Source organism: Odocoileus virginianus, chromosome 13 (assembly GCF_023699985.2).
Source record: "Odocoileus virginianus isolate 20LAN1187 ecotype Illinois chromosome 13, Ovbor_1.2, whole genome shotgun sequence".
Taxonomy (NCBI): Eukaryota; Metazoa; Chordata; class Mammalia; order Artiodactyla; family Cervidae; genus Odocoileus; species Odocoileus virginianus.
The window spans coordinates 18303088-18330850 of record NC_069686.1 but is presented as its reverse complement, the minus strand read 5'-3'; the positions used below and the strand labels follow the sequence as shown (position 1 = coordinate 18330850).

Here is a 27763-nt window from a genome sequence, read left to right as displayed (position 1 = left end):
ATATTTATCATTTGATTATGAATATAATCTCCTATGTTATCTTCTCTAAGCTTTTATCTTTCAAGTTTAGAACACCCCAGGTGGAACAGATTTTGGGGTATGCTGTGGGGCGGGAATTTTTTTTTATATGATATCCATCAATCAAAATTTTTTTAAAAAATGTAGAATTTCAGCCAGCCCAAAAATTTAAAAAGTGAAACATTTCAGGCCATAGAGGAGAAGACACAAGATATAATTCTTCCTCACTTGCCATTCTTCTAAGGAAAGTAGATGAGGGTGAATGAAGGAGTTGTGTCATATCTGTATGTGAGTTTGACTTGGGGTTTGCTTAGATAGCCTTCTCATATTTAACCACCACCACCACCACCACAGTAATAGCAGTTAACATGTATTGCATACTTAGTAGGTGGAAGTGCATGATCTCATGTAATTCTCACAATAATTCTGTGAGATGGATACTATGCTCTCTACTTAATAAATAATGAGACTGACACAGGAAAGATGTTACCTAATCAGTGCCCAAGTTCTTAAACTCTGCCTCTCTCATAACTTTTATTTCTAAGCTTGGAGATCCTCCATCATGCACACGTGTTTTCTTAACTTTCACAGGTTGAGATAACACAATATGCCATTCTTCCTATTTTTTGTCTAGGTTTCAAGAAAATTCCTATAGGGGAATACTCTACATACAAAATGTAAATAATTATGTACTCCTAATTTGATAACATAGGAAAAATTACAAGAGAATCAAAAGTGTCTTCTGGAAGTAACATGGACATAGTTATGGTTAGCACTACTGTGATTTTGTGGTCTAGAGAAGTTTTAAAAACAAGTCACTAAAATTGCAGTCTATATGGCTACCTTAGAACGCTTCATATTAACAAGTTTAAAATAATTTAACTAAGAAAAGCTTTTTCTAGACTGAAAACTGCAGAAAGTGTATTACTTTGTTTGCTAGGCATATTTTTATATTATTCTACTTAGGTCCTAGCCTATATTCCTTATAAAGCCTTTAATGTTACAAGGAAAAAGGGAGATACATTAAAATTTTTGAAAAAGAAAAAAATCCATTGCTTCACGTAATTTTTACAGGATGCAGGAACTTGAAGGATTCTTAGAAAGATCTGCAGGTACTCATTTTACTAAAGGAGAAACCGAGGTCCATAGAAACTTATACCAGATCCCAAAGACAGTAAAGAGCAGATTTTACAATGGCTGTAACTAGGGATATTAATTTGAATCCCTCTTAAATAATATTCATATATCTGTTTCCATGAAATTCTAAAAATTATTTATGACTTGAGTTTTATTTTTTCCACGTGTTGTTTTTACAATTATTTACAGGAAAAAAACAGATTCTAAATCTTCATTTTTATTTCTTTATTCCAAACTCTCAGCAATGTGTGTATGTTCAATCGTTCAGTCATGTCCAACTCTGTGCAAGCCCACGGACTGTAGCCTTCTAGCTCCTTTGTCCATGGAATTTTCCAGGCAAGAATACTGGATTGGGATACCATTTCCTCCTCCAGGGGATCTTTCCGACCGAAGGACCAAACCCACATCTCTTACATCTCTTGCATCGGCAATTGGATTCTTCACCTGTGCCACCTGGGAAGCCCAACCCCTTAGCAATAAGACTACCCAATCTAACTGATATGTGAAAGGAAAAATAAACAATACAGGCTCTGAGCTTCCTCCTTTGGGACCAATATAAGTATACCCAGGATGTCTACCTGTTCCCTGGAGACTGCAGGTCCCCATGCCATTCTACCAGTTAGGGAAAAGGAAGAGAAGGCACTCTACCACCACCCTGGATGGCAGTCAGAAACACAGTAAGAGATAATGGTGGTTTCTATCACTGCCCACTTTCTAAGTAACTGACAAGAGCTTTGAGCATCAGTGCTGCCACTGAAGGCAGGCAAATCATCTTCTAATCTGTCTTCAAGAAAATTTCCAACAGTAGCAGAATTACAACACCTTCCTAAGGAATCAGAACTATGAGCAATGCAGACTTAGGGCACCAAAGATTACAAAAGCAACCTTCATTGATGGCCTCCAGCAAAATAGCTAGGGGCGAGAAAGGCCAGTAAATAAGAAGAGCACCAGAAAGGCTGAAAAAGGAGGAAATGAGTTGGGTTTTTTAATTCATTACACTGTTTTTAATAAGCTAAATGAGATATTCCCCAGCTAACAATTACTAAGGACACCCCCAAGGAAAGCTTTATTCATAGACATATAACACTGAAAAAAAAAAACAAAAACCTCCTTTTGAAATGAAATTTTTCAAACTTCAAGAAAAAAATGCTTGTTTATAAAATGTGTACTATAAAAGATAAAATTATATTCAGTAAGAGCTCTTTAAATATTTTAACACAGCTCCAAATTTTAAATAATTTTATTAAATTTTACTATAAATCAATAAATTGGAATAAATCCACCTATTTTTTTTTAAAGGATCTGAGAACTTATAACAAAAATAAACTTTGAAGGCAGCAAATAAGAGTTTTTTTACTACTAAAGAGGCTAAATCTCAGTGGATTATTGATATATTTTAATTTACAGGAAGCTTTACTACACCCCAAGCAAACAAAGTATTAACATAAATGTAGATATAAAAGCAATTAGTTTCCATTTTCAATTTACTTACCTGACTATAGCACTATTATAAAAACTTTTAACTAAAATCCTATTTTGTAAATTTCTTAGCAACCTTTAAATAAGATCTTATAATACCTATAAAGTTCCTGATTACTACACAGAGTAAAACTGAAAATTCTAATTTGTTTCAGAGGCAGAATCATCATTCCATGGAGCTCAAACAGAGGAAAGTTTTGCTACTAAAACTTCCCACAGTGAACCACACTCAGATACCTTGATCTTTCGCTAGCACATCTGGCTACTCATCAATGCGGTAGCAGCAAGATTGACATGGGGCCTTTTCCATGGTATGCTAGTATAGCTTTTCTCTCTCTCTCCCTCTCTCGACTCCTGTCTTCTTCCCCCTCATCTCCCCCCACCGTCCCCACGTCTCCTAGCCTCACAGTGTATCACAGTCTTCTAAAGAATCATGAGGAACACAGGTCTCATGTCTGTTAGACAAGGACTAGCCCTCCTATAACCTTCATCCCCACCCCCAAAACTATGTGACCACCACTGCAACCGAGGCTTCTTCCAACTGCCTCAAAAATAGGGTTTCAGTTTAAAATAAGATTTTTTAAAAATCTGCTCAATTCCACTCTTCAAGGTAATATCATGGAGTTTATTTTCCTACTAAGAGTACTTTTGAAACCAGAAATAAGGCTGCATTAACTTTACAGGACTCAGAAGTTATTGTTTTTATCACTCTTAACATAAACAAAAATTAGTATTATTAAAAATGTAATAATAATCAAGGTTTTCTTTCTGGTTCATTATTTACATAGTTTTCCTGTGTTATTGTTGTAATCTATAAGACACTACAGTGAAAGATTCTCAGTCAAAGATTCATTTCAGTAGAGGAATGTCTTGTATTTTAAAAACCCTATAAATACCAGTTTTATAATACAAAGTGAACTTCACACTAATCTTTAAATGTCACTAGACAAATGAAAGGAAAAGACTGCTACTCTGGGGGAGGGAAGCCAAGCCCATATATGTCTACACTTTTATCTTCCTCATCTTAAAAAGCTAAAAAAAAAAAAAAAACACACAAACATAAATCTAGCTGCCCCATAAGAATACTCAATAAGGGTGAGGGTAACAGTTCTATAAAGGTAATCTTTGAGTTAAGTAAAGTCTTTCTGTAAATCATGTCTTCATTTCCATAGATTCAGAAAGTTCAGGCTGTCATGTCCATACTACTTTAGCATTTTTGAAGATGATTCTGTTTATGAGATGCCTCCTACCTGTCTCTGAAGTTCTGCCAGGTTGTAAGGTAAGGCTCCTTCAGCCAGCGGGGCTATTCTCTCAATATCTGCCAAAGTCAAGCGTCTTCAGGCAAGAATATGGGAAAGAAAGAACTGTTAAGACACTGACAGACACCTCATACTAAGATCACCTTTCTTCAGAAAGAAAAGGGTGAAAAAGAACTATGGCTTAAAAGTAGTATTTCCCTATTCACACAGATCATTTTATTAAGATGGAAAAAAAAACTCCAGACTTTGCTTGGCACACAAAAAGCAAAAAACTCTAAAGAAATAATAGAGAGTACACAAATTTAATGACTCTAAAGATAGATTTAAAAAACTAAAGAAGTAATTCTTCTCAGAAGCAAAGTATAAACACTGACTGTTCAGTTCATACACATTGAATATATTTCTTTAGCATACATCTTTAATGCTTAAGTGCAAAGTATCTTGAGAAGGATAAACACAAAAGTGATAGATACTGGTTGCCTTTAAGGGTAGAAGGGAGAAGGGGTGGATGGGAGATGTTTTTACAGTGGGCTCTTTTAAACTCTTTGAGTTTTGAACTGACTGAATGAACTACTGTTTTAAAATAAGTGTATTCCATGAACCAGGCAGTAGGTCACTTCAGATCCAGTTTGGAGAAGCACTCTTTACAAGCTTTTATTATCATGAAGGATGTTCAATATCTTTACTACAAATGTAAATTCTAGATGGATGAGGTATGGCCTGATATTTCATGTCAATCACCAAAGACTGGCTGGCTGGTTTATTCAATATCAACTCCAGCTTGACAATTTATTATGTAACATGAAGGCAATAAATTATCTATGTACACTCAACTTCTACTAGTCTTCAGTTCTAGGGTTAAAACCTATTTTTCAGATATGCCTACACTTAGATAACTGCTAAAGCTGACTAAGAAAATCTGATCACTTAGTAGATCATGAGTCCCCTATCCCAGGTCTTACTGGATGCCCACAGACAAAGCTTTTTCATCTGGATTTGTGTAAGACTTCACAAATTAAATACTCTCTATGTGCTTTGGGTTTTTTCAATCTATAAAAGAGACATAAAACATCTAAGCTTAATTATGATGAGAACCATAATAATGTCACAGGCATATTTTAAGAAAATGATACCCTCCAACACAAAATGTTTAGGAAAATGCCCACTCACAATGAATCAAAAAAGGTTATAAGATTCCTGAACATGTACTTCAATTTATTTTATAAATTTAGGCAAATATCCACAAATCTCTAAAAATTTCTAACCACCTCTACAGAGTCCAGATTAAATCAATTTTTCTGTCCCTCACTTACTTCTCATTTCACTCTCCCCCTCCTCTATCATTCTTCCTTCCCCATTCCCCTCTCTCACACTCTTCAACAACCCTTACTCCCTTCTTTACCTCTCTCTCTCCATTTCTTCCCTTCCTTTCTCTTCCCCTCCCCTTCTTGCTTTCCCTTTCCCTTCCTCCATTTCCCCCTACCTTCAGTCTGCCTTCACCTGTCTCATCCTCCTCCCCTGTTCCTCATATCTGCCTGTGTCTTTTTCTTGAAATTTACATACTGAGCAAACTACTGTTTAAATGAACTAAAAGAACACCACTGCTTCACATTAAAGTAACTGTCCTAAAAAGTATCATGAGGAATTACTGGAATAGTTACCCTGTAGCATTATATAAGTCTGAAAGCTGGTACAGGATGTCAATTTCCAGTGGGGTGACTTGTCCATAGCGTATGGCACTCTGGGCAAATTCCTCTGGAAGAAAAAGAAAATACTTTAAAATCTTCAAAGACTCTTAACATATAACAAACTTCTACCTTAACTATTATCTGAAAGCTAAAAGCATTTTGGTATTATTTTTAAAATCTAAAACTGAATTTCAATATCTAAGTTCAGCTACATAGAAATAACTACAAAAATATGAAAACTGGCAAAAGATAAAATGTTAACATGATGAAACAGTAAAGCAGGTAAAATAATTTCAGAGGTAAAACAATCTCTTTAGGTTCCTCTAACCTCATCTTGTTTATTTGCTTTGGTCTCCAGAGCTACAAGATAAAAGAACTGGCTCTCCTCCAGTCACTTAAAACATCCCACTACAATTCAGCAAAAGGCGTAGTCCTGCCCATCTTTCTGTGGCCACTCCTTCCTCATACAAAGAAGCCGTTGCCACTGACCTGTTTGACAGACTGGGCCAAGGTTCTTTTTAAAACTGTCAAAGCCACTTTTCCACTCCTGACCTCAGCATCCCATTATATCCAACTGGATTTTTGGAGACCATGATGGTCCAAGTGAAATATACACACATGGTAACATACTTTCTAGATGTGGCTTCACAGTAGGAAACCTAGATCAACCTCTCGCCGTAGATAAAGAAAAGTGAAAATGCTGAGATTCGAGTCAATATGTATTTTAAATATCTTACCCTTTGTGACTTCAACATCTTTCCTTGTGCCAGCTAGAGTGCTATATATCTTACGAACAAGCTCCATGTTATTCAGTAAGGAGTTAAACGCATTGAAGTATGAGAAGCTAACCTGGTGTGAGATACTTCCTCCGGCTGCCTAGGAAATGACAACACAGAAAGTTAAACAAACAACAACAAAAACACATTGATGGACACTGAACTTTCTCAGAGAAGAACCAAAGGCGTCTTCGTTACTAAAGTGATAAACAACCAGTCCATAAACACAAGGAAGGTATCATGCTGAAATGCTGTCAGTGCATTTCAAGCCCTCAGGAAAGTCTATGTAATTTAGGTGTTAAGGAAGAAAAGCAACATCTGGAAGTTGGACTTCATGGTTCATCTACCTATAAGGTCAAAAACAACAAGTATAATTATCACAGATCAAAACCAATGATTATTTAAACAGGATTTTCAAGACCTTCAACTATGAAACTCCTGCTATTTCTGGATAATCCAAACCTCAACCTACAATATAAGAAACATTTTTTAAACTTGCTTTTTTTTTCATACCCATATACAAAAACCAGTGGTAACTTTAAATTTTAAGACTATTTCACTTTATCAACTTTACTAATCTTTTCTTTTTTAAGGCTCCTTGTTATAATTAACATATAGAATGGTCTGTACTGAGCTCTGAATCTCTATGACAAAACGTAAAACTACCAAAAAACTCCAAAAAGATGTAGAGAAAATCTAGGGAGGATTTTCTTGCTGTAAATGCGTCTTTAGTGGAACAGTGCTAAAGAGGCTCTCTCATGCCTGGGGAAGAATGGGGACAATACAGCCTACCCTACTCTGCAGGGTAGGAAGTAACTTCTCCCTCTATCCAACAGTTGGACATAAACTCAAAAGAGAATATTTTTCATAGCTTGCAAACGTTTAATTTCTAAGCCGAGTCAGAGGGATCCAGATGATTAAAAACATTCTCTATTAAAAACTCAAATACTTATGGAAATGACAGTGTGACAACCTTAATCATAAAGATCTATATTAAGGACAGTATAGGTAATTATGGGCATATGTTCCCACCCCCATCCCTCACACACAAGCCTTAACCCAAATATATGTGATATTTGTATTAGCCTGAATTTGGATACCAGTGACCCAAAAAGCCAGATTCAAATTATTTAACATGTTCCTCCAGAAACTGAGATGGCATTTGGTAAACTGAGGCTATAACAGGTCTATCTAACTCAACTGGAAAAGATTAAAGGGGTCCCCTCACCCCAAGGTACTGAGTCCTTCTCTCTAGGATTTTCTTTTCTTCTCTCCTCTCTCTCCCTTACTTTCTTTTCTTCCTCCTTTCATGTTTTTGGCTAGGGTATGAGGTGAGGGTAGGGGAGTGGGAGATGGGTGTCAAGGAGGTGAAATGTGTAGGAGAAAGTGACATGCTCCATGTTAAAATTCACTGAAGAAAAAGAACAGAAGTTGATCCTTATACCCTGGTCTAAATCAGGGATAATGATCTTCAGCTGAGACAACAAAAGCGCTCATTGGCTTCCCTCCATTTAAAACAAGCAGCAATCAAAAACTTACACATAAGTACAATACAGGAACAAGAAAACTGGTAAGTGAGGACAGTTTCACCATTCTTTGTGAGGAAGTGGATGACATCAGTTTGCTATTGGCCCAGATGCTTACTTTACAGAGTTTAGCAGTTTAGAGAACAAAAAACTGTCTGGTCCATGCAGACTGAATGCACAGGTGAAGGGGCAGAGAGAGGAGTGAGCCACAGAGGCTGACACCCACATATTTCCTCCATACCTTCTGCCACAGCCATGGCTATTAAAACAGTGCAGAGGCCAGTGATGATCCCTCTAGCAAACAGCACCCTGCAGGCAACAAAGGAAGGAGCCATCCTTATAGCAAGGCTTTGGGAGCCTGGTGGGGTGGAAAGAGGCCAAAAGTGAAGGCAGCAGTGTCTGTGAGAAGTACTGCCCTCGGGAAAAGGAATTGCACACCCTTGTCTACATACTCCCCTGTTTTCTTTAGGTGGACTCTGTAAATGGAAATAAACAATTTGGAAATATATGAAAGCAAGACTGTGGTGCTGATCTGGGGGGAAACTATTCACTATCCCCACCCCTCCCCCCCCACACACACACCTCCCTTACACACATCTGATTACCTCCTACCAACTAAGAGTAAAGTTACAACAGATGAGAGGCAGACACGCCGAGGGATGCAAGCCAGGACAATGGTTTCAAAGGTTTAAGGAAACAGAAAGCTGAAGTCATTGCTTTTTACTTACTGAGACTAAGTTCTCCTCCACGAAGGGAGTAAGCATGTGAGACCGGATGGTAACCATGATGTCACTGAAATCCAGACCAGAAATCAGGCCACTTTTGCTTTTGTCTTTGAGAGCAAAGGCTTGCCTTGCATGTTCCAATTGTAGTTCCTGGAGGGAGAAGTCAGAAACAGGGCCTGAGGCTGACTGAAGCATACCCCAAATATGTGTTTTAGAAAAGCATGGACATCCTTCCTCTACACGCATTTACTTTAAAAATGAATAATACACATCTCTGAATGTACAGCAAAACTCTTCATTTCTTTTCAAAAAGCAAATTTTCCTGAAAATATACTTACTACATGTTATTCCTCAGGAAGAAAAGTGACTCAGAGAATGTCAATAAAAAGGGAGGGGGGGGAAAAAAACCTTTGTTTACTTGAAAAGTTTTCATTACTGAAAACAGAGTATCTTTTTAGTGCTTTAAGTTCTGCTTTTAAAATATGTAGTAACTCTCCTGCTTAAAGAAGTTATTGTCATCCCAGAGTACTTTCTAGATTACAAGTGGCTCTCCGTATCTGAGGGTTTCATGTCCTTAAATTCAACCAATCACAGCTCAAATTCTAATATGAAAGTTATGAATAATAAATTGCAAAAAACACTGTTCATCTATCACTCTATGTGGCTTTGAGTGATACCCACAAACTGTAGAACAATCCAGAAGATCTAGGAACTTTTCAACTATTGAGCAGCCAAACTTTGTAGTAGGTGATATCAATTAAAAAAAAAAAAAAAAAGTGGGCTTCCCTGGCGGTCCAGTGGTTAACAATCCACCTGCCAAAATCAGAGTATGCAGGTTTGATACCTGATCTGGGAAGATCCCACATGCTGTGGGGCAACTAAGCCCGTGTGCCATAACTGCTGAGCCCACACATCCCAGATACCATGCTGTCCAACAAGAGATACCACGCTCTCCAACAAGAGAAGCCCCTGCTCATCGCAACGAGAGAAAGCCCCTGCACACCAAAATAATTAAATTTTTAAAGTGCAAGTAATACCTTAAGGGTTAGATCCCCTGGAGAAGGAAATGGCAACCCACTCCAGTATTCTTGCCTGGAGAATCCAGTGGATGGAGGAGCCTGGTGGGCTACAGTCCACAGGGTCGCAAAGAGTTGAATACAACTGAGCGACTTCACTTTCACAATACCCTAAGGACTACTTAAAAGTCAAAATTAGAGCATTTCTTTCCTAGGACATGTGACATAATCCAAATAAATCTGTTATCACAACATCATAATAGTGCTATTAGATGCCATTTTTACACTATCTGCAACTCTGGAAATAATGAAAGTGAGTCAGCTGTGTCTGACACTTCAACCCCATGGACTGTAGCGCTTCAGGTCTTCTGTCCATGGAATTCTCCAGGCAAGAATACTAGAGTGGGTCGCCAGTTCCTTTTCCAGGGTATCTCCCCTATGGATTTCAGTCTAGGCCACCAGGGAAAGCCTTGGAAACAATATTCCTATCTAAATATATAAATATTATTCACAGAATATATATTAAACATTGCAGTTAGCATTATCATTCATTTATAAAAGCCTACAAATCAATGTTGCTTTACCCTTTTCTGACATTTAAAATAGCTTTTGATAGAAGTTTCGCCATTTTACTAATTATATTTTTTTTGTATCTCAACAGTGGTTGAAAGACATTAAAATTGGTTTCACTTGTAATTCATTAAACTGTAAATTTGTTTTATATTTGTATAAAACACACATATAAATATGTCCACAGTTGTATGATATTTAACAATAAAACAAGTTTTTAAGTATTTTGTTAATAGGCTGATAAGCTATAGACAAGTCTATCAATAATCTTAACTTTTAAAAAATTTAATAATACCATCACACATATTTGGATTTTCTTGAAAAGACCAACAAGAAGCAGAGAAACTAAAAATCAACTGGTAAAAATATATGAAAGATAGAGTACAAAATAAACAACAAGCATGATTTAACAAGGACTTCTAGGTGGCACTAGTGGTAAAAAAAGAAAATACACCAGCCAATCCTGGAGACAAGAGATGCGGGTTTGATCCCCGGGTCAGGACAATCCCCTGAAGCAGGAAATGGCAACCCACTACAGTATTCTTGCCTGGAAAATTCCATGGACAGAGGAGCCTGGCAGGTTATAGTCCATGGGGCCGTAGACAGTCGGGCACAACTGAGCGACTAAGCACACGCATGATTTGACAAAGTAGTTTTCTTTTCCACCCCTTCTACTTTTAAAATTCCAACTTATTAAAGTATAATTGACAAGTCAAATTGTAGTATATTTAAAATGTGTACAATGTTATGATTTGATACATGTATACATTGTGCAAGGATTCCCACCATTGAGTTAATTAACACATCCATCACTCCACATACTTTTTTTTTTTGACAAGAACACTTAAGTGCTACTCTTAGCAAATTTCAATTATACAATACAGTATTATCATCACCATGTTATACATTGGATCTTCAGATTTTATTCATCTTATAATAAAATTTATGACCTTTTTCCAGCCTCTTCCTATTTCTCCTACCCCCTCCAATCATAATCATTATTCTACTCTGTTTCTACACGTACAATGTTTTATTTTTTAAGTGATACCAGGAAGTATTTGTCTTTCTGTGTCTGGCTTATGTCACTTAGTAGAATGTCCTCCAAGTTCATCCATGCAGTTGCAAATGACAGGATTTCCTTTTCTGTTGTTGTTGAATAGTATTCCATTGCATAAATGTGGAATGATGTCCACATCACACATGCCACATTTTCTTTAACCATTCTTTTGTCAATTGACACTTGTCTCTATACCTTGGCTACTACAATAATGCTGCAATAAACAAGAATACAAACAGTCTCTTTGAGATGATGATTTTGTTTCCTTTGGATACATACTCAGAAGTAGGATTGCTGGATCACAGAAGCTCCTTTAACTCCTTGAGAAACTCCCGTATTGTTTTCCATGCTGGCTATACCAGTTTACTTTCCCATCAACAGTGTACACAGGTTCCCTTTCCTCCACATCCTTGACGATATTTGTCGTCTCTGGTCTTTTTAACAACAGACAACATAGTAAGTGTGAGGTGGTATTTCATTGTGGTTTTGATTCACACTTCCCTGATTAGCAATGCTGAGCAAGTTTTCATGTATCTGTATCTGTTTTCATGATCTGTATGTCCTCTTTGGAGAAATGTTTATTCTGGCCCCTTGTCCATTTTGTAATTGCATTTGATGGTGTTCGCTTTGTTCTGCTACTGAGCTGAATGAGTTCCTTGCATTTTTTGGATATGAATCCTTTATCAGATATATAGTTTGAAAATATTTTCTCCCATTCCATGGCTTAACTTTTCATTTTGTTGTTGGTTTTCTTTGCTGTGCCACTTTTCACTTTGATGTAGTCCTACTTGTTTATTTTCCCTTTTGTTGCCTTTGCTTGTGGTGTCAAATTCAAAAAAATCATTGCCAAGATGGATGTCAAGGAGCTTACTCTCCATGTTTTCTTCTAGGGGGTTAAAGTTTCAGGTCTTACATTCAAGTTTTTAATCCATTTTGAGTTGGCTTTTGTGTATGATTTAAGATAGGAATCCCATTTCCCCAATACCATTTATTAAAGAGACTACCCTTTCTCCATATATACATGGGTTTATTTCTGGGCTCTTTATTCTGCTCCATTGATCTATGGGTCTGTTTCATAACAATATCATACTGGTTTTTTTTTTTCATTTATTTTTATTAGTTGGAGGCTAATTACTTTACAATATTGTAGTGGTTTTTGTCATACATTGACATGAATCAGCCATGGATTTACATGTATTCCCCATCCCGATCCCCCCTCCACCTCCCTCTCTGTTTTGAATGCTATCCCTTCACAACATAGTTTGAATTCAGGAAGTGTCATCCCTGCAGCTTTGTTCTTTCTCAAGATAGATTTGGATATTTGGGTTTTATTTTTCTGTGTGTGTGGTTCCATACAAATTTGAGGATTATTTTTTTCCATTTCTGTGAAAAACGCTGCTGCAATTTTGACAGGGATTGCACTGAATCCATAAATCTTTTTCTGAGTACTATGGATATTTTAACAATATTAATTTCTCAATCCATGAACACAAAGTCTTTTCATTTATGTCTTCAACTTCTTTCATCAACATCTTATAGTTTCCAGATCTTTCACTTAGTTAAATTTATTCTGGTTTCCTTCTTTTTCATATTATTATGAAACTATCTTCTTTAATTTACCTTTTCAATAGTTTGTTGCTGGTATACAGAAATGTTACTCAGTTTTGTATGCTAATTTTATGTCTGACAATTTTCCTGAAATTATTTATTAGTTCTAACAGTATTTTGTGTATGCATAAAATCTTCAGGGTAGTCTACATATATTACATCCTCTGCAAGCAAGGACAACTTTAATTTCTCCTTTCTAACTTGGATGCCTTTTATTTCTTTTCCTTGTCTGATTGCTCTGGTTAGGACTTCCATTCCCTTGTTTTTAATTTAAAGTTTTTTAAAATTTATTGCTGGCTACACTGGCTCTTCATTGCCATGCACGGGCTTTCTCTAGTTGCAGGGAATGGGGGCGACCCTCTGGTTGCGTCTCCGGGCTTCTCACTGTGGCGGCTTCTCTCGTCATTGAGCACGGCTCTAGGGCATGTCGCTTTCAGCAGTTGTGGGTTTAGCTGCCTGGTGGCAGGTGGAATCTTCCTGGACCAAGAATCAAACCCATGTACCCTGCACTGGTAAGCAGATTCTTTACCACTGGATCACCAGGGAAGTCCTTCCATTACCTTTCGAATAAGAGTGATAATAATGGACATCCTTGACTTGTTCCTGATTTTAGAGGAAAAGCTTTCAGCTTTTAACTACTGAGTGTGACATTAGCTGTAGACTTGTCACAGCTAATAGACCTATGGCCTTTATTATGTCAGTATATTCCATCTACATCCAATTTGAATGTTTATCATGAAAGGATCTTGAAAAAAAAAAAGAAAGGATCTTGAATTTTGTCAAATGCTTTTTCTCCATCTATACTGAAATGATTGTGATTTTTATCCTTCATTTTGTTAATATGGTCTATCATATTTAACGATTAGCATATCTTGAAACATCCTTACATCTCAGGAGTAAGTTCCACTTGATTATGATCCTTTTAGTCTACTACTGAATTCAGTTTGCTAATATTTTGTTGAGAATATGTCCAGCAATCTTTATCAGGGATACTGACCTGTTCTTTTCTTTTCCTATAGTGCCCTTGTCTGGCTTTGGTATTAGGGTTGATCTTGTACAATGAATTTGGAAGAAGTGCACTCTCCTCTGCTTTTTGGAAGAGTTTGAGAAGGATTGGTATTAACTCTTCTTAAAATATTTGGCAGTATTCATCAGTGAAGCCAAAATCACTGCAGATTGTGACTGCAGCCACGGAATTAAAAGACGATTGCTCCTTGGGAGAAAAACTATGACAAACCTAGACAGTATATTAAAAAGCAGGGACAAGTTTGCCAACAAAGGACCCTATAGTCAAAGCTATGGTTTTTCCAGTAGGCATGTACAAATGTGAGAGTTGGGCCATAAGGAAGGCTAAGCACCAAAGAATTAATGATTTCCTCTAGTGATGCTAGAGGAGACTCTTGAGGGTCCTTTGGACAGCAAGGAGATCAAATCAGTCAACCCTAAAGGAAATCAACCCTGAACATTCACTGGAAGGACTGATGCTAAAGCTGAAACTCCAATATTTTGGCCACCTGATGTGAAGGGCCAATTCACTGGAAAAGACTATGATTCTGGGAAAGATTGAGGGCAGGAGGAGAAGGTGGCAACAGAGGATGAGATGGTTGGATGGCATCATCAACTCAATGGACATGAATTTACGCAAACTCCGGGAGATGGTGGAGGACAGAGAAGCCTGGTGTGCTGCAGTCCATGGGCTCACCAAGAGTCGAACACAACTGACAACTGGACAACAACAACAGTGAAGCCATCTGGTCCTGGACTTTTCTCTACTGAGAGGTTTTTATTTACTAATTCAATCTCCGTGCTAGTAACTGGTCTGTTTAGATTTTCTATTTCTTCATGAAATGGAGGTAGGTTGTATGTTTCTAGGAATTTATCCATTTCTCCTAGGTTATCTCATTTGTTGGTGTATAACTGTTTATAGTAGTTTCTTATGATGTTTATCAGTTGTGATCAGTCTCCTCTTTCTGATTTTATTTGAGTCTTCTTTTTTCCTTAGTGTAGCTAAATATTTGTCAATTTTACTTTTTTAAAAAACCCATTCTTGGTTTCATTGATCTTTCCTATTTTCTTTCTAGTCTCTATTTCATTTATTTCTGCTTTGATCTTTGTCAACTCCTTCTGACTTTGAGCTTATTCTCTTTCCAGTTCCTTGAAGTACAAAGGTAGACTGAGATTTTTATTTTTTATATAATGTAGGTGTTTATCACTATAACCTTCCCTCTTAGAACTGCTTTTGCTAAGCACCAAAGAATGAATGCTTTGGTATGCTGTGCTTCCATTTTCATTTGTCTCAAGATATTTTTTTACTTTCCTTTTGATTCTGTCTATGAACCATTATTTAGGAGCACGTTGTTCAATCTCCAATTTGTAAATTTTTTCCTCTTCTACTTTAGTCCTTCTCCCTAACCCACTTCATATTTTTATCACCTCAGTTCCAACCACATCATCCTTCAAATGAAGCAGGCATTTAAAATCTCTATTTCAGCCTTAAAATATGGTTGAGAGCATTCCCCAAGGAAAGGATATTCCTGAGCAGCATCAGAAGCAGACACACATCTACTCCATCTTATATAGGTTTTCTCTTCCTCACTCCTGCTTATTTTCCTCCCGATTTATGCCTTTGTTATATCTTTGTCTTCTCCATGCATGCATGCATCCTAACCTCTCAGAAATATCCAGTGGCAACCATGGGCATGATTAAGCCTTATTAATGACACTTAGTACTGAAAAAAATGTGCACCTTTATGTTAAAGACAAACCAGAATCCTCACTGCAAGACTAATGTCAGAAGAACAGATTTTTTATTTTCTATCAGGTCAACAGTTGAAGGACTCTTTTGTATCTTTTAAAGATACATGTATTTGAAGTATCACATATGCAACTATAGATTAAATAGAACTGCCTTCCAAATTCTCGAGTAGGGAACAGAGTGGAAAGTATAGGTAAATAAATAAATAAATAACTGGTCAATATTTAATTGTTGAAGCTGGTTGATGGTACATGGGGTTTTTTTTTAATCTGGACATCTTTCAAAATAAAAAGTTAAAAAATTAAAATTAAGGCCTTCAAAAAGAAGCAACTAAAGGAAGAAAGTTCTGTACATAAGCTCTCCATTTATGTAGTATAATCAAAACATTGGGTAGAATAGACAATGTGATCACCCTAATGAAAAAAAACAATATTCTGGACTTATAAAAGATGAAATAAAGATATTCTAAAGAGATAAAAATATTCTAAAAAATAAAAGAAAATAAATCTGCTTCCAGATTGAAAGGGCAGAAAAAGGAACTGGGGAAAAGGGTAAACAAAGGAAGTTATACTAAAGTTAAAGATCTTGTGTTCTTAGAAATGCATCTCATCTAACTATGAGTTAAAATAGCAGAGCTTCAGAAATACCATGGCTTTGAATGAGACTGAACTCATACATTTAGCTCTGTCTTTCAAAATTCTATTCCTCACCAAAAATCACAGTAAAGAATGAGAAACAAAACAGACACTCAAAGACAAAAAGAACCAAAAAAGAAGACAGCAACTACATTTTTAAGGTTAGAGTGCAAAGAGGCAAATGATAACTGGCTTAGAAGGCCCAAGAAAACCAGAAAAGCAAAAAAAGCAATCCAATGTACGTAACAGAATCTGCTAAAGACTCATGAATTGGCGGTACCAGTACCCCTAGAGTGATGGTGAAGGTGGCAATGAGAACAGGAAGCTTAGATGGAAGTTTGTTTATAAAGCAGTTAGTTGCCTGCCATACTCCACCAGAGCCGGGCGTCTGGCCCGTTCCCAACCCTGGCAGACAACTAGGTGAGTTTTAACAGAGGATCTCCGGACTAAGAGAGACAAGGCACAGATGAAAGGAGGAAAATAAACGAGAGTCCACTTCCACTGGAGGAGGAAAGGGCAACCCACTCCAGTATTCTTATCTGGAAAATTCATGAACAGAGGAGTTTGGCAGGCTACAGTCCACAAGGCTGCAAAAAGTCGGACATGACTGAGCACACATACCACCTCCATACTGAATACTGAGACCTGTAACCCTCTTGTCTTACTCAGCAACCATAATATCAAAAGCCAGGTCTAATACTTCAGATGGGAAGCCAAATGATTATTCTGATTTCCCCTATCCAAAATAAAAGACCTGAACTAGAGGGTCCCCAATAAGACCACCCACCCAGAGAACTTTACAGTAAGGTACATGAATGAACCCAAAGCTCCCAATAAGCCTCAATCCTAATTTTAATATGAGCAGAGGACCCCAAATCATTAGACTTGGAAGAAGAGCTACTAACAGGAAAAATGGAGATCCAAACAAAAAGAAATAAAGTAACTTGAAGGAAAAAGGCAGATTGCAAGAAGAAAAAAATTTAAAAACAAAACACCTGTCTATAATATTTTTGGAGAAGTGAGAGAAAATAGTACATTCATGAAAGAAGAACAGTATAGTATTTTAAAAGGAATATTAGGAAACCAAAAAGAACTCCTGAAAATTAGAAACATAATAAAAACAACTTAATAGAAGATTCAGGAGAGAAAAGAGAACTAAAGAATCATACAGTTATTATATTTACTAGTTCAAGACAAGAAAAAAAAATAGAAGAATATTTTCAAGAATTGAAGTACACAAGCTTTCAAATTAAAAGAGCCCCTGAATGTTCAACACAATGAATAAAAATAAAGTCACATCAAGGTACAGCATCATGAAATTTCAAAACACTGAAAATAAAAAAATCTTAAAACCCTCTAGAGTGGGGTAAAAAAAAAGTCAAAAGAGAACCAAAAAAGAATGGTAATTAACTTCTCAGTTGCAACACTGGATGTTAGGGGAAAAAAAGAGGGATTTATTTTCAAATTAGGTGGAAAATAAATTCCTACTAAAATTCTATACCCGGCCAAACTAAATGTAATGATAGAGCAGAGGTTTTCAGATGTAAAAAGTCTCACAAAAGAACTCTTTTACTTTCCTTAGGAAGCCTTTGCAGTAAGTATTCTACCAAAAAGAGGGGAAAAAAATCATAGCAAATGAAGAGATGAAATCCAGCAAATGGAAGGTTCAACATAACAGAAAGGCAAATGGACTCCCCAGTATGAAGGTGAAGGGAGATCACAAGCTGATAGCTATGTAATGAGTACAAAGTCAGGTATCAGAAAGTTCCAGAAAAGTGGTGCAGGGGCTGTGGAAAACTGTCTGGTAGTTCCTCAAAAAATTAAAATTATCATGTGATCCAATAATCCCATACCTTAGAGATACACTCAAAAGATTCGAAAACAGGTATTCAAACAAATACATGTATACCAACGTTCACAGCAGCACTATTCATAACAGCCGAAGGCGAGAACCCAAGTAAGTGCCCATCAACTAATGAACAGATAGACAAGATATGATATACCCATACAATGGAATATTATTCAGCCACAAAAAGAATGAAGTATGAAGTACTAATATACGCTACACACAGGTAATCCTTGAAAACACTATGCTAAGATAAAGCCAGACACAAGAATTCATGTTGTATAATTCCATTTATATGAAATATCCAGAATAAGTAACTCCATAGAGACAGAAAGTAAACTGGTGGCTTCACTAGCTGAGGAGAGGCAAGAATGGAGTGTGACTGCTTCTTTGGTATAGGGTTTTCTTTTGGGGTAATGAAAAGGTTTTGGAATTAGAGCTGCTTAATGTACTAAATGCCACTAAATTATGCACTTTCACATGGCTAATTTAATGTTAAGTGAATTTTACCTCAAATTTTTTTAAAAAACAAAGCTCCTGTTCTCCAAGAGAACAAAACTGATCAAACACTTATTCTGTTTTAAACATATTAAAAATGAGAGTTTAATAACTGAGGCAGAGTCTGAGAATGAATTAGCATTAACACACAGAAAATGAACCAATAAAAATTAGAGTCTCTAAGAAAAGTAATTATTTTAGTCATGCACAGTGTTTACAAAATTGTGGTGATTCAAATATGATAATCTAAGCAGAATCATGACATAATTATATGGAGGGTGGAGATAGAAAATGTCTGAGAGGGAAAGGTGAAAGAGCTAGTTGCTAATCTTCAATGGTTCAAATTAAATTTAAAAAATATCTAAGAGTGTAAAAAAAAAAAAAAAATCTAAGAGTGAAAAATTAAAAATTGAAGTATCAGCACTTCAAAACATTTAAATAATGTTTATTATTTAAAGCTATGAAAGTAAACACTGAAGGAAAGAAATAACTGTTAAGAATTTAAATAAGTTGCCTCTGGGAGTGGGAAGTGAAAAATGAGGTTAAAATTCCACAGAGAATTGCTATTTTTTTTGTAATAAACCTAATAAAACTAAAAGGGAAGGATATGGAATGTTATATATTTACACTGGTTATGAAAAACTAAGCTCACCTGAAGAAACTGTGTGAATTCTGTGTAGTTAAGGTGCTTCTTCCGATTATGCCCAAAGTGTAGCCGGATAAATTCACAGTCCCAATTAAAAGGGATATGATGATGAATAGTAGTCTGTCCAAAAATTTCTTTGACATTTTCTTGAAAAGGAAAATAAAAATAAATAAATTATATCTGGAATAAGTAGTTTAGTCCACTGCAATGTTCCTACAGAAAGAAATTAAGAGAAATTTTAAAAGTCAATATTATCTGCTTCTATTAAGATTAGCTGCAAAATTTTTTGTGCCCAGAAACCCATGCACAGGAACACAATTGATACAAAATATAATTTTACAGTTAAGATTGTGTACCATTACATATAAGGCCATGAGATTCTTAATTTCTCTTGATTTAATTTTAATTAGGAAGTGATTTATATCTTGCACTATAAATGGCTGCTACTTTGCATTCCAGTGTAAAATCAATAGTGTTTTCCCGGTTCCTCAAGGAGTCGAATTAAGCCCTTTATCAGAAGCATGAATACCTAAATTACGGTATAATGCAATATTTGTCATACTAAGTATGGCTTGATTGAGGCTTGATTATTACATTCACACTAGCCTGAATATATCTATTGAAGATAGGTATAAGAAATACTACCCAAAGCATATCATTAGCTCAGCAGCAAGCACCTTATTAAAAGCTTCTGATATTGTCAAAAATATGGTCTTGACACAAAGCTTCAAAATCCCCGTAAAACCATGATTATTAGTCTCAGCTATTAAAATATTTTAAGATAAGTGAAATTAGTGATTCACTTTTAAATAAAGAAGGACTAAACACAGTATACTAACTTTTAGATAGGAACCAGTCACACCATGTAATATACAACCAAAACCCTCTGACAGCTTGTCTTCATGCACTGACAATGGCATTCACCTTCTTACACAGTTCTACACTTACTAGAAAAGTCAATTCACAAATGACTGGTACTTTAACAAGCATAGACTGGATAGACTAATTTAGAAGCTCATGCCAAAAAAAAAAAATCATTAACAAAGTTAAGAAAGCAGGAAGCCTTTTTTACTGATGTCTTAAGAACAAAATTATTTTCAAATTTAAGCCAATTATATTAGTGAAAGGGTTTTACTATCTATAGCTATCAATTATATTAAGAATTAGTAAGTATAAGCTTAATGTTTTATAATCTCCAACTATGCTATTTTATCTAATTTCTGAAAATTCTCTAAACAGATATAAATCTCACATTGTAAATGGTTTAATGGATTCCCTTTAGATTTAATAATACTTTTTTTTTTTTTATAAAAGCATTGCTATGGTGGGGAAGTGGGAGAAGTGTAAGAATCCTGAACTGGAAATCCTACCAGTTTGGACTCAACACGACAGCTCTGAATAGGTCACAGCGATCGGTCAGTTGGAAGGCGGCATTGGATGTCACTGGGGAGATGGGATTCTCATCTTTTCTTTCAAATGGAATGTAGCATCTATTTCTGGCCTAAATAGCAACAGTATTTCAGAGTTTTCAAATCATGTCAATTATTTTCATCTTCCATAAACACAAATCAAAGATATGAGCTTTAGTCTCTGAAAGCAAAGAATTAATGCAGTAGCAAGTTATGGGATCCTAAGCAACACAGAGGATTACCCTCAACTCTACATGAGACTTCAACAAGTTGTAAAATATGTTAGTTTATGAAATTATTAAAATAACAAGGATGGCAGAAAACTCTTTTGAGCTAAAAATACTATGGCAATTTAAGAAAGATTTTTTATTAGGATCCTCCTACCTGCTTCTCTTTCCAAATTAATTTGGTTTCTTATTTTAAGTATTAAACTAAGGGAATATGAAGAAATTGATGGAAAGCATATTAGGACAACTTAATTACATAAGATAAATTATTAAAGGGAATAAGTTATTTTATAACCTTTATTTAAAGGTCAAAACTCTCCAAACTCAACTGCTTGATAAGAAATATACTTACTGCTACCTAAGTAAGTTTTATACAATAGCAGAATAAAACTGAATTCCCTTTGTATGATTGGAAAATACCAGAATCTCATGTGAAACTATATCAAATAAAACCAGACTCAAAATCTTTCAAACTTATGAAAATTTAATGAACCATAAAAATTGCTTTTTCTATCACAAAAAGGACATGTATAAACCAAAATTACAATGTGTAATTTACATTCAGAAAAAAATAGCACTATAATAAAAACTTTTAACTAAAATCCTATTTAGTAAACTTCTTAGCAACCTTTAAATAAGATCTTACAATACCTTTGAAACAATTAAAGTGATGGTTTAAATTACTCATATTAATTTCTCCAAATATAGAAATGTCATTTTCCATGAATATTTGTTTAAACATTTCCCACTTCTCCCAAAGTGGTCAGCTGACAGTTTTGTACATGGTTTTATTATGACCATTATTGTGTGCTATGGTTTATTAAGTACCCGCAGACACTTTTAATTATTTTAGCCATGTCACAGGTTGCAGACTTTCAAACCTACTCTGGCATCTCTTGATGTATCCCACTTCCTTTCTGTTATTGTTTCCACTACCAACTCCCTAAGGCTAAATCAGGAAGCTTAGAGAAATAATTAGTACAACTACTGCTTTAAAGTCAAATTCATAATTACCACTTTACTTTTACCAGGATATGCTTATCCAAAAAAAAAAAAAAAAAAAGGTTATACAAAAGCTCCAGAACTGGAGAGCTTAATACTGAGGGAATAGCCCAAAGTGCTAATGATCTCCTCTTATCCAGTTTTATCAGGCTCTGTATGACATGAAAGAGGGCACCAATAATCTCAAAAACACCCAATGTATCCAACTGAAGCTACATAGTAAGTTTCTCCCCAGAGAGAATCCCGTCTTTCCAGTGGCAAACAAAGGTCTTTAGCTCTCTAAGCAGTGCTATTTCAGTGGCCACAGTTCTGGCTTGGATGAAAGTGATGAGAGTTACATCTTATTGGCAACAGGATCATGACTGAGTGATTTATATCAAGTTGGCATTGCTAAGGGAAATAGGAATCCATTTGTTTTCTGACATACAGAAAACAAAAGACCACTTTTTCACTTCCTGCGGAGCATGGGCTTATAAAAGAGATGGTTTATAATTCCTTTGAAAAGGGAAATGGGGTCAGATACAAAGGTAGCCTGTCATGTTCTCTTTGCTTAAAGGAGAGGAGCACAATGATCTGTCAGGAGGGCAGGTAAATGGTGACAACTGTGATTAAGTAAAAATGTTCACAGACCTATAACATTAGTCAGTTTAGCTGTATCAGTCACTTATGATGATTGGACTAAATGAAATACACTGAAGCATAAATATTATGAAAATATGTCTTAACAGAGGTTTTAACTTCCCCAGCAGCCCACACTGTGTCTCCCCATCTTATCCACCCTCATCCCTCCCCTGGTCCTTATGGGAGCTTCCTACTGGTCTTGTTCACCTTTCTGCAGTACAAAATTACCTCTGACCGGGGCTGGCACTCTTCTCCAAGACTGCCACCATGCCTGTTCCATGAATGAGCCTGGAAGGAGCTGCTGTACCAACGGTGTGGCCAGAGAACTCCTCCTGTAGGTATACAAGCCATCAGCCCTGTGACACAGCCCACCTACCATCAGCCCAACGACATCCTGATTCCAAGGTTCCAGCCCAGCAGGAGCCACTGCTTCCAGCTTACAGGCTTGAGAGCAAACATTTTTATTGTGAGAGGGGAAAAAAGAGAGTCCTCAACAGCTGAGTTTCACCTGCACAATTCTTAAAGTGAAGTCAGAGAGGCTTTTAAAAGGACTCCCACCATGAACAATGAATATCCTTGTGTATAACTGAACAAAAACAATGGCAAGACTTGTGGAAGAGCTTCTCAGAGAAAGAAAACTTGAGGGGAAAGAGGAACAACTAAGAGTGAAAAAGAAAACAAGGGAAAACAAACAACAACAATAAAAAGATCAACAACAGGAGCTTGTAGAAGTCCTAGCCAACACAGCATGTCAAGCCAGACTTCTAAGTCCTACTTCAGGTGACTTAATTTCTGGGTGACCTCCTCTGTTTTACTGAGGGAAAAGTATTTCTATTAACCCCTTTACCTACCTCCGAAAGGGACTACTGTACAATCAGTCCACACAGTAGTCCTGCTGCCAAATATACGTAAAGGTCCATTTCTCAGGAAAAATGAGTTTACATTTAAAGAGCATCTATTACTATAGAAGGTAGATGCTTCAACAATCTACCACCAAACGGCATAAAAGCAAGTGATACCATGCCCTTTTTTTTACCTCAAACTCTAAGCTACTCTAGCAGTCTTGAGTATTAATGTGACCTCTGTAATATCTGAGTCTCGAAAATTCTTACTGATTTAATTTGAACACCCAAGTGAAGCTCTCATTCTTACCAAGTTAAACTAGGTATTTATTGCCATTAGAATTTCATATTATACCATGTCTATAGCTTTGTTTCCACTGACAGAGGATATGACATTTTTCATATCTAGACTTCCATCTCCTAAACCTTTTAACCATAGCAGCAATCATACCTAAAACACTCCAATCTGATTATTATTCCCTTTATGGAAAAAGAGTATTTTAGAGGCACAAATGGAACACGTAGTTATTTGCTATACACATTGGTGGTCAAACAGCATAAAATTAAAAGCAAACCCTATTTCTTGAGAGTTTTACAGTCAGGGGATAAATATATGCCCCTGGAAAAGTTTCCTTATAACAATTCCCATTTCTAGGCAAACACTTTTAGAACACAATATTGATGAGCTTTTTAATAGGAAATTTAGAATACATAACATGTTTTATATTCATTTATTAGTTAATAGGTAAGAGTATTGTTGGGTTTTTTGGAATCCTTGTTAAAGCAACAGGTTTCTTTTTTTTTTTTTAAACTTAGGACAAAGGTATGGCAACTATTGACAACGCAGTGTAGAATAGCTGGTTATCTTGGTTACCTCAATCCAATTCTATTGAGCAGAACACCCAGTACACTAGTGGATGATAGTGAAAGCAAGGCAAGTTTACACTGTATCTAGCACACACCAGTCATGCAATGGCCCGTAGAAGGCTCATGCCACCAGGCAGAAACAGATATACAAGCCATTAAGTAATCATCCACAGCATGCATTAGAAGTTTCACTAAAAGAACACCAAAGAAGAAACAACTAATCATGCTATTCATTCTTTTAAAAACTTCAGAACCCTCTCCTGAGCTTGTACATTCTGAAACGGATTATCAATGTCTTGATCTAAGTCCTCTCCCCTACAGCAAAGGCATCTTTAAAAAAGAGCTTGTCCAGCATTCAAGTAAATGCTATTCAATACTGCTATATATATAAATACTTGCAAAGAGGTACACAATTTAAGTACACAATTTGATGTGTATAAAAGCCATATCTAAAAAACAAAAGCAAAGATGAGAACAATATATACAGACGTACACATAAATCATCAGAGTCCATGAGATAGAGATAATACTGATGGCATAATAGTCTTTCCCTATTCCATTTTATTTTGCACCCAATATTCTCTCCTGGCTTTCTCCCCTGATATGCGCAAGAAAAAACTATACTTTAAATAAGCTCTAAACTAGAAAACATAAGTCCATCAGGTGAAAAGGATTGAGTTAGAATGGATCTAAATTTTCTTTCTACCTAAACATACATCTATAAAGATATAAGCATAATTCTTTTTATCAAGTGAGTACAAACATTAAAACTGACCTTTATCACAGATCCAAAATTCTATTAAAATTAACTCCAGGTTAATTATTTCCTTATGCTGAAATTCTGTAGTCGAATACAGCCTGAAATGAGTGGGCCTTAGAAATCTTGTTAAATGGAATTTGTAACAGTTTCATTGCTTTTTTCTCTCCTTCATTATGATTCGTTACAGTTAAGAAGGTTTGTCTAAAAATGAATCCTCAACATGAGGGAAGGGAATGGTCCAGGTCCCCAGGATTTAGGTGAACACCATCAAGAGAACCATCCAATTGGCCAGGGATCACAGGAACAACATCAAAAGGGAGTTCAAATTCATCTTATTCTGTAAGAATTTTCCCAACTCTAATATGGAGCAGTAGAATGAAGGATTCTGGAGGAATTCCATGTTCTGTTTTCACCAGGTGCTATAAAAACTGATTCATTTTGCTTTTAATTATATTTGTATATTCTTGAGGTCTTAACTCATAAATCAGTATGAGGGGAAAAACAAAAGATCTATAAAATGCTAAAGCTGGAGTCTAATAACTATAAGCTTTCATTTGCATGAAATAATATGGTGTGTATAAACCATTCAGCTACTTCCTACACATTTTAATCCACTAATCAACAATGGCATGAATCTCTATTGTTAGTCTGTTGAATAAACTGACAAGTGACTTATTTTTTAAAATAGAAATTGGAAAAAGCAATCAAAGAATCATAATATCAAGGTAAAAGGGGCAGAGTAAGTTAGAATTTGGCTTCGGGAAATCTAATTTTTAATCAAGGACACATGATAGAAGTATGGGTATACTGTCACTAATACAGATATTTATATCAAGTTATCTCCCAAGCATTTGTGCACCATTTTTAGAAGTAAGGCATACGAACATGTGTGGTAACTATTGAATATAGAAAATGCAGCATTCTTAGAAGTACAAAGTTAATGCTGAATGATGAGATTATAAAGCCTTTATGTTTTAAACTATAAAATCGAGGCTTTTCTGAGGAAAGTCAACATTCTTTAGGAGGCAGAAAAGGCCAGGGCTTGCTCCAAAGAGAGAATGCCGAGATAAACACAGAAACCTAAAGAGCCCTGCGTAGCTATTTATTTGGGAAAATGTTCTTACACAGAAGACAATGGGTCAGCGGGCAGAAGAAATCAATTAATGCCATGCTAGAACATATGCCCAAGAAGATGACAGCAAAAGCAACACTAGTCCTTTCCAATGCCTGCACTTTCTCATCATTCTTAGCACAGCAGTGACACTTCTCCCTTTGGGTTTAACAAGAGGATACTTGTTTTCTAACAAACACTACAGTGAATAAATATTTAGCATCATTGGCTCAGGGGAAGCTGGATTTTCAGGAGTCTCTCTACCACAAACTGATGCCAATTCACAGTGCACACCACTAAAAGGGCTCAAGTTCAGTTTTACAAGATGAAAAAGTTCTGGAGATGTGTTTCATGACAATGTGAATATACTCAACACTACCGAACTGTATGCTTACAAATGGTAAAGATGCTAAGGCTAGTGTTAGGTACTGTTTACCACAATGAAAAAAAATTCAAATATTAAAAAAAGGGAGGAGTGCTCTAGATCCTTGAAAACACAACTTTTTAATTGAAAAGCCTATTGCAGGAAAAATTAGCTGATACTTTTACTAAACACATACTAATTTCTGGAAGTAAGCCTCTTTTAAAAAACTAATACACAGCTATATACAGAAATCCTAGTTTGTACACTTTTGAGACATCCACAGTGTGCTCAATGATGTGCCTACCAAATGATTTAAATGGATTTCTACACCCAATTCAGAAGGCAACTTTAATATTCTAGCCTTCTTTTCTAAAATCAAAAATTTTAAATGGGGCTTCAGAGAATGCTAACTATTCCTTACTTCCTTCAGTTCCATTCTTGGGCATTAAAATGACACAGTAGCAATTTTCCAAAGAGGCTCCAGAGAAGCTCTGAATTCTCTACCCTGAAACCCCTTAAAGAATGAGATGATTACTCCATGTTGTTCAGTCTGTTTCAGAAAAAAATCTATCCCAGGCTGGCCCAGAACAAGGTAATTTTATACTACCAGCTTTAGGAATGTGAAAGTGTCAGAGAGGCAATGAGTTGAAGCAACAACATTCCTATGTTCCTTAATTTTTTTTTTGCAATAATCTAATGCTTTAAAGAAAATAAAACCATTTTAATTTTATCTACATAAATTCTTTTAGGAAATTAAAACTTCATTTTCTGACTAGCTCTTAAATAAGCAGCAATCTGTATACAGTTACTAAATTTAGCAATTAAAGACTGAACCAGCCTCACTAACTTCACTTAACTATATAATCTTTTTTTTTTCTTACCAAATGTCACCTCTCCATTTCCACTCTTGTCAAATAATTGGAAAGCCACTATGAACATGGAATCTGGAGCACATAATACAGATTCAAATGCCAAAAACTCTTGATAGGAGATCAACCTGGAATAAAATATAAAATATCATCAGCTGGTAACCTGCCTTTACAGTATGAACTATAGCTCAGGGTAACCAAATAACTGATGAAGGGAAGTTTCTCTATAGTGGTATTCCAGATAATAAAGAAAGAAGGAATGATAGAATATTGGTTGGTGGTGGTGTAGTCGCTAAGTTGTGTCCAACTCTTGTGACTCAGTGGATTATAGCCCACCAGGCTCCTCTGTCCATAGAATTTTTCAGGTAAGCATACTGGAATGGGTTGCCATTTCCTTCTCCAGGGAGTCTTGCTGACTCAGGGACTGAACCTGCGTCTCCAGCTCTGGCGGG

The 27763-nt window shown here is 36.0% G+C and overlaps 1 protein-coding gene across 6 annotated transcripts in view; it reads right to left on the bottom strand.

The window, feature by feature from the left end:
• SLC25A12 (solute carrier family 25 member 12) overlaps positions 1-27763 on the bottom strand; it is a 189731-nt gene that overhangs the window by 40414 nt on the left and 121554 nt on the right. For 5 of the 6 annotated variants that reach the window (XM_020896344.2, XM_020896345.2, XM_070476022.1 and 2 more), the window contains 6 exons: positions 27324-27439; positions 19246-19385; positions 8612-8758; positions 6319-6457; positions 5555-5648; positions 3885-3969 (listed from right to left, as the gene is read on the bottom strand). In XM_020896344.2, coding sequence (XP_020752003.1) covers positions 3885-3969; positions 5555-5648; positions 6319-6457; positions 8612-8758; positions 19246-19385; positions 27324-27439 — 721 coding nt within the window. Of the gene's footprint in view, positions 1-3884; positions 3970-5554; positions 5649-6318; positions 6458-8611; positions 8759-19245; positions 19386-22726; positions 22831-27323; positions 27440-27763 lie in introns of all 6 variants that reach the window. The other variant, XM_020896346.2, reaches the window with a different exon arrangement.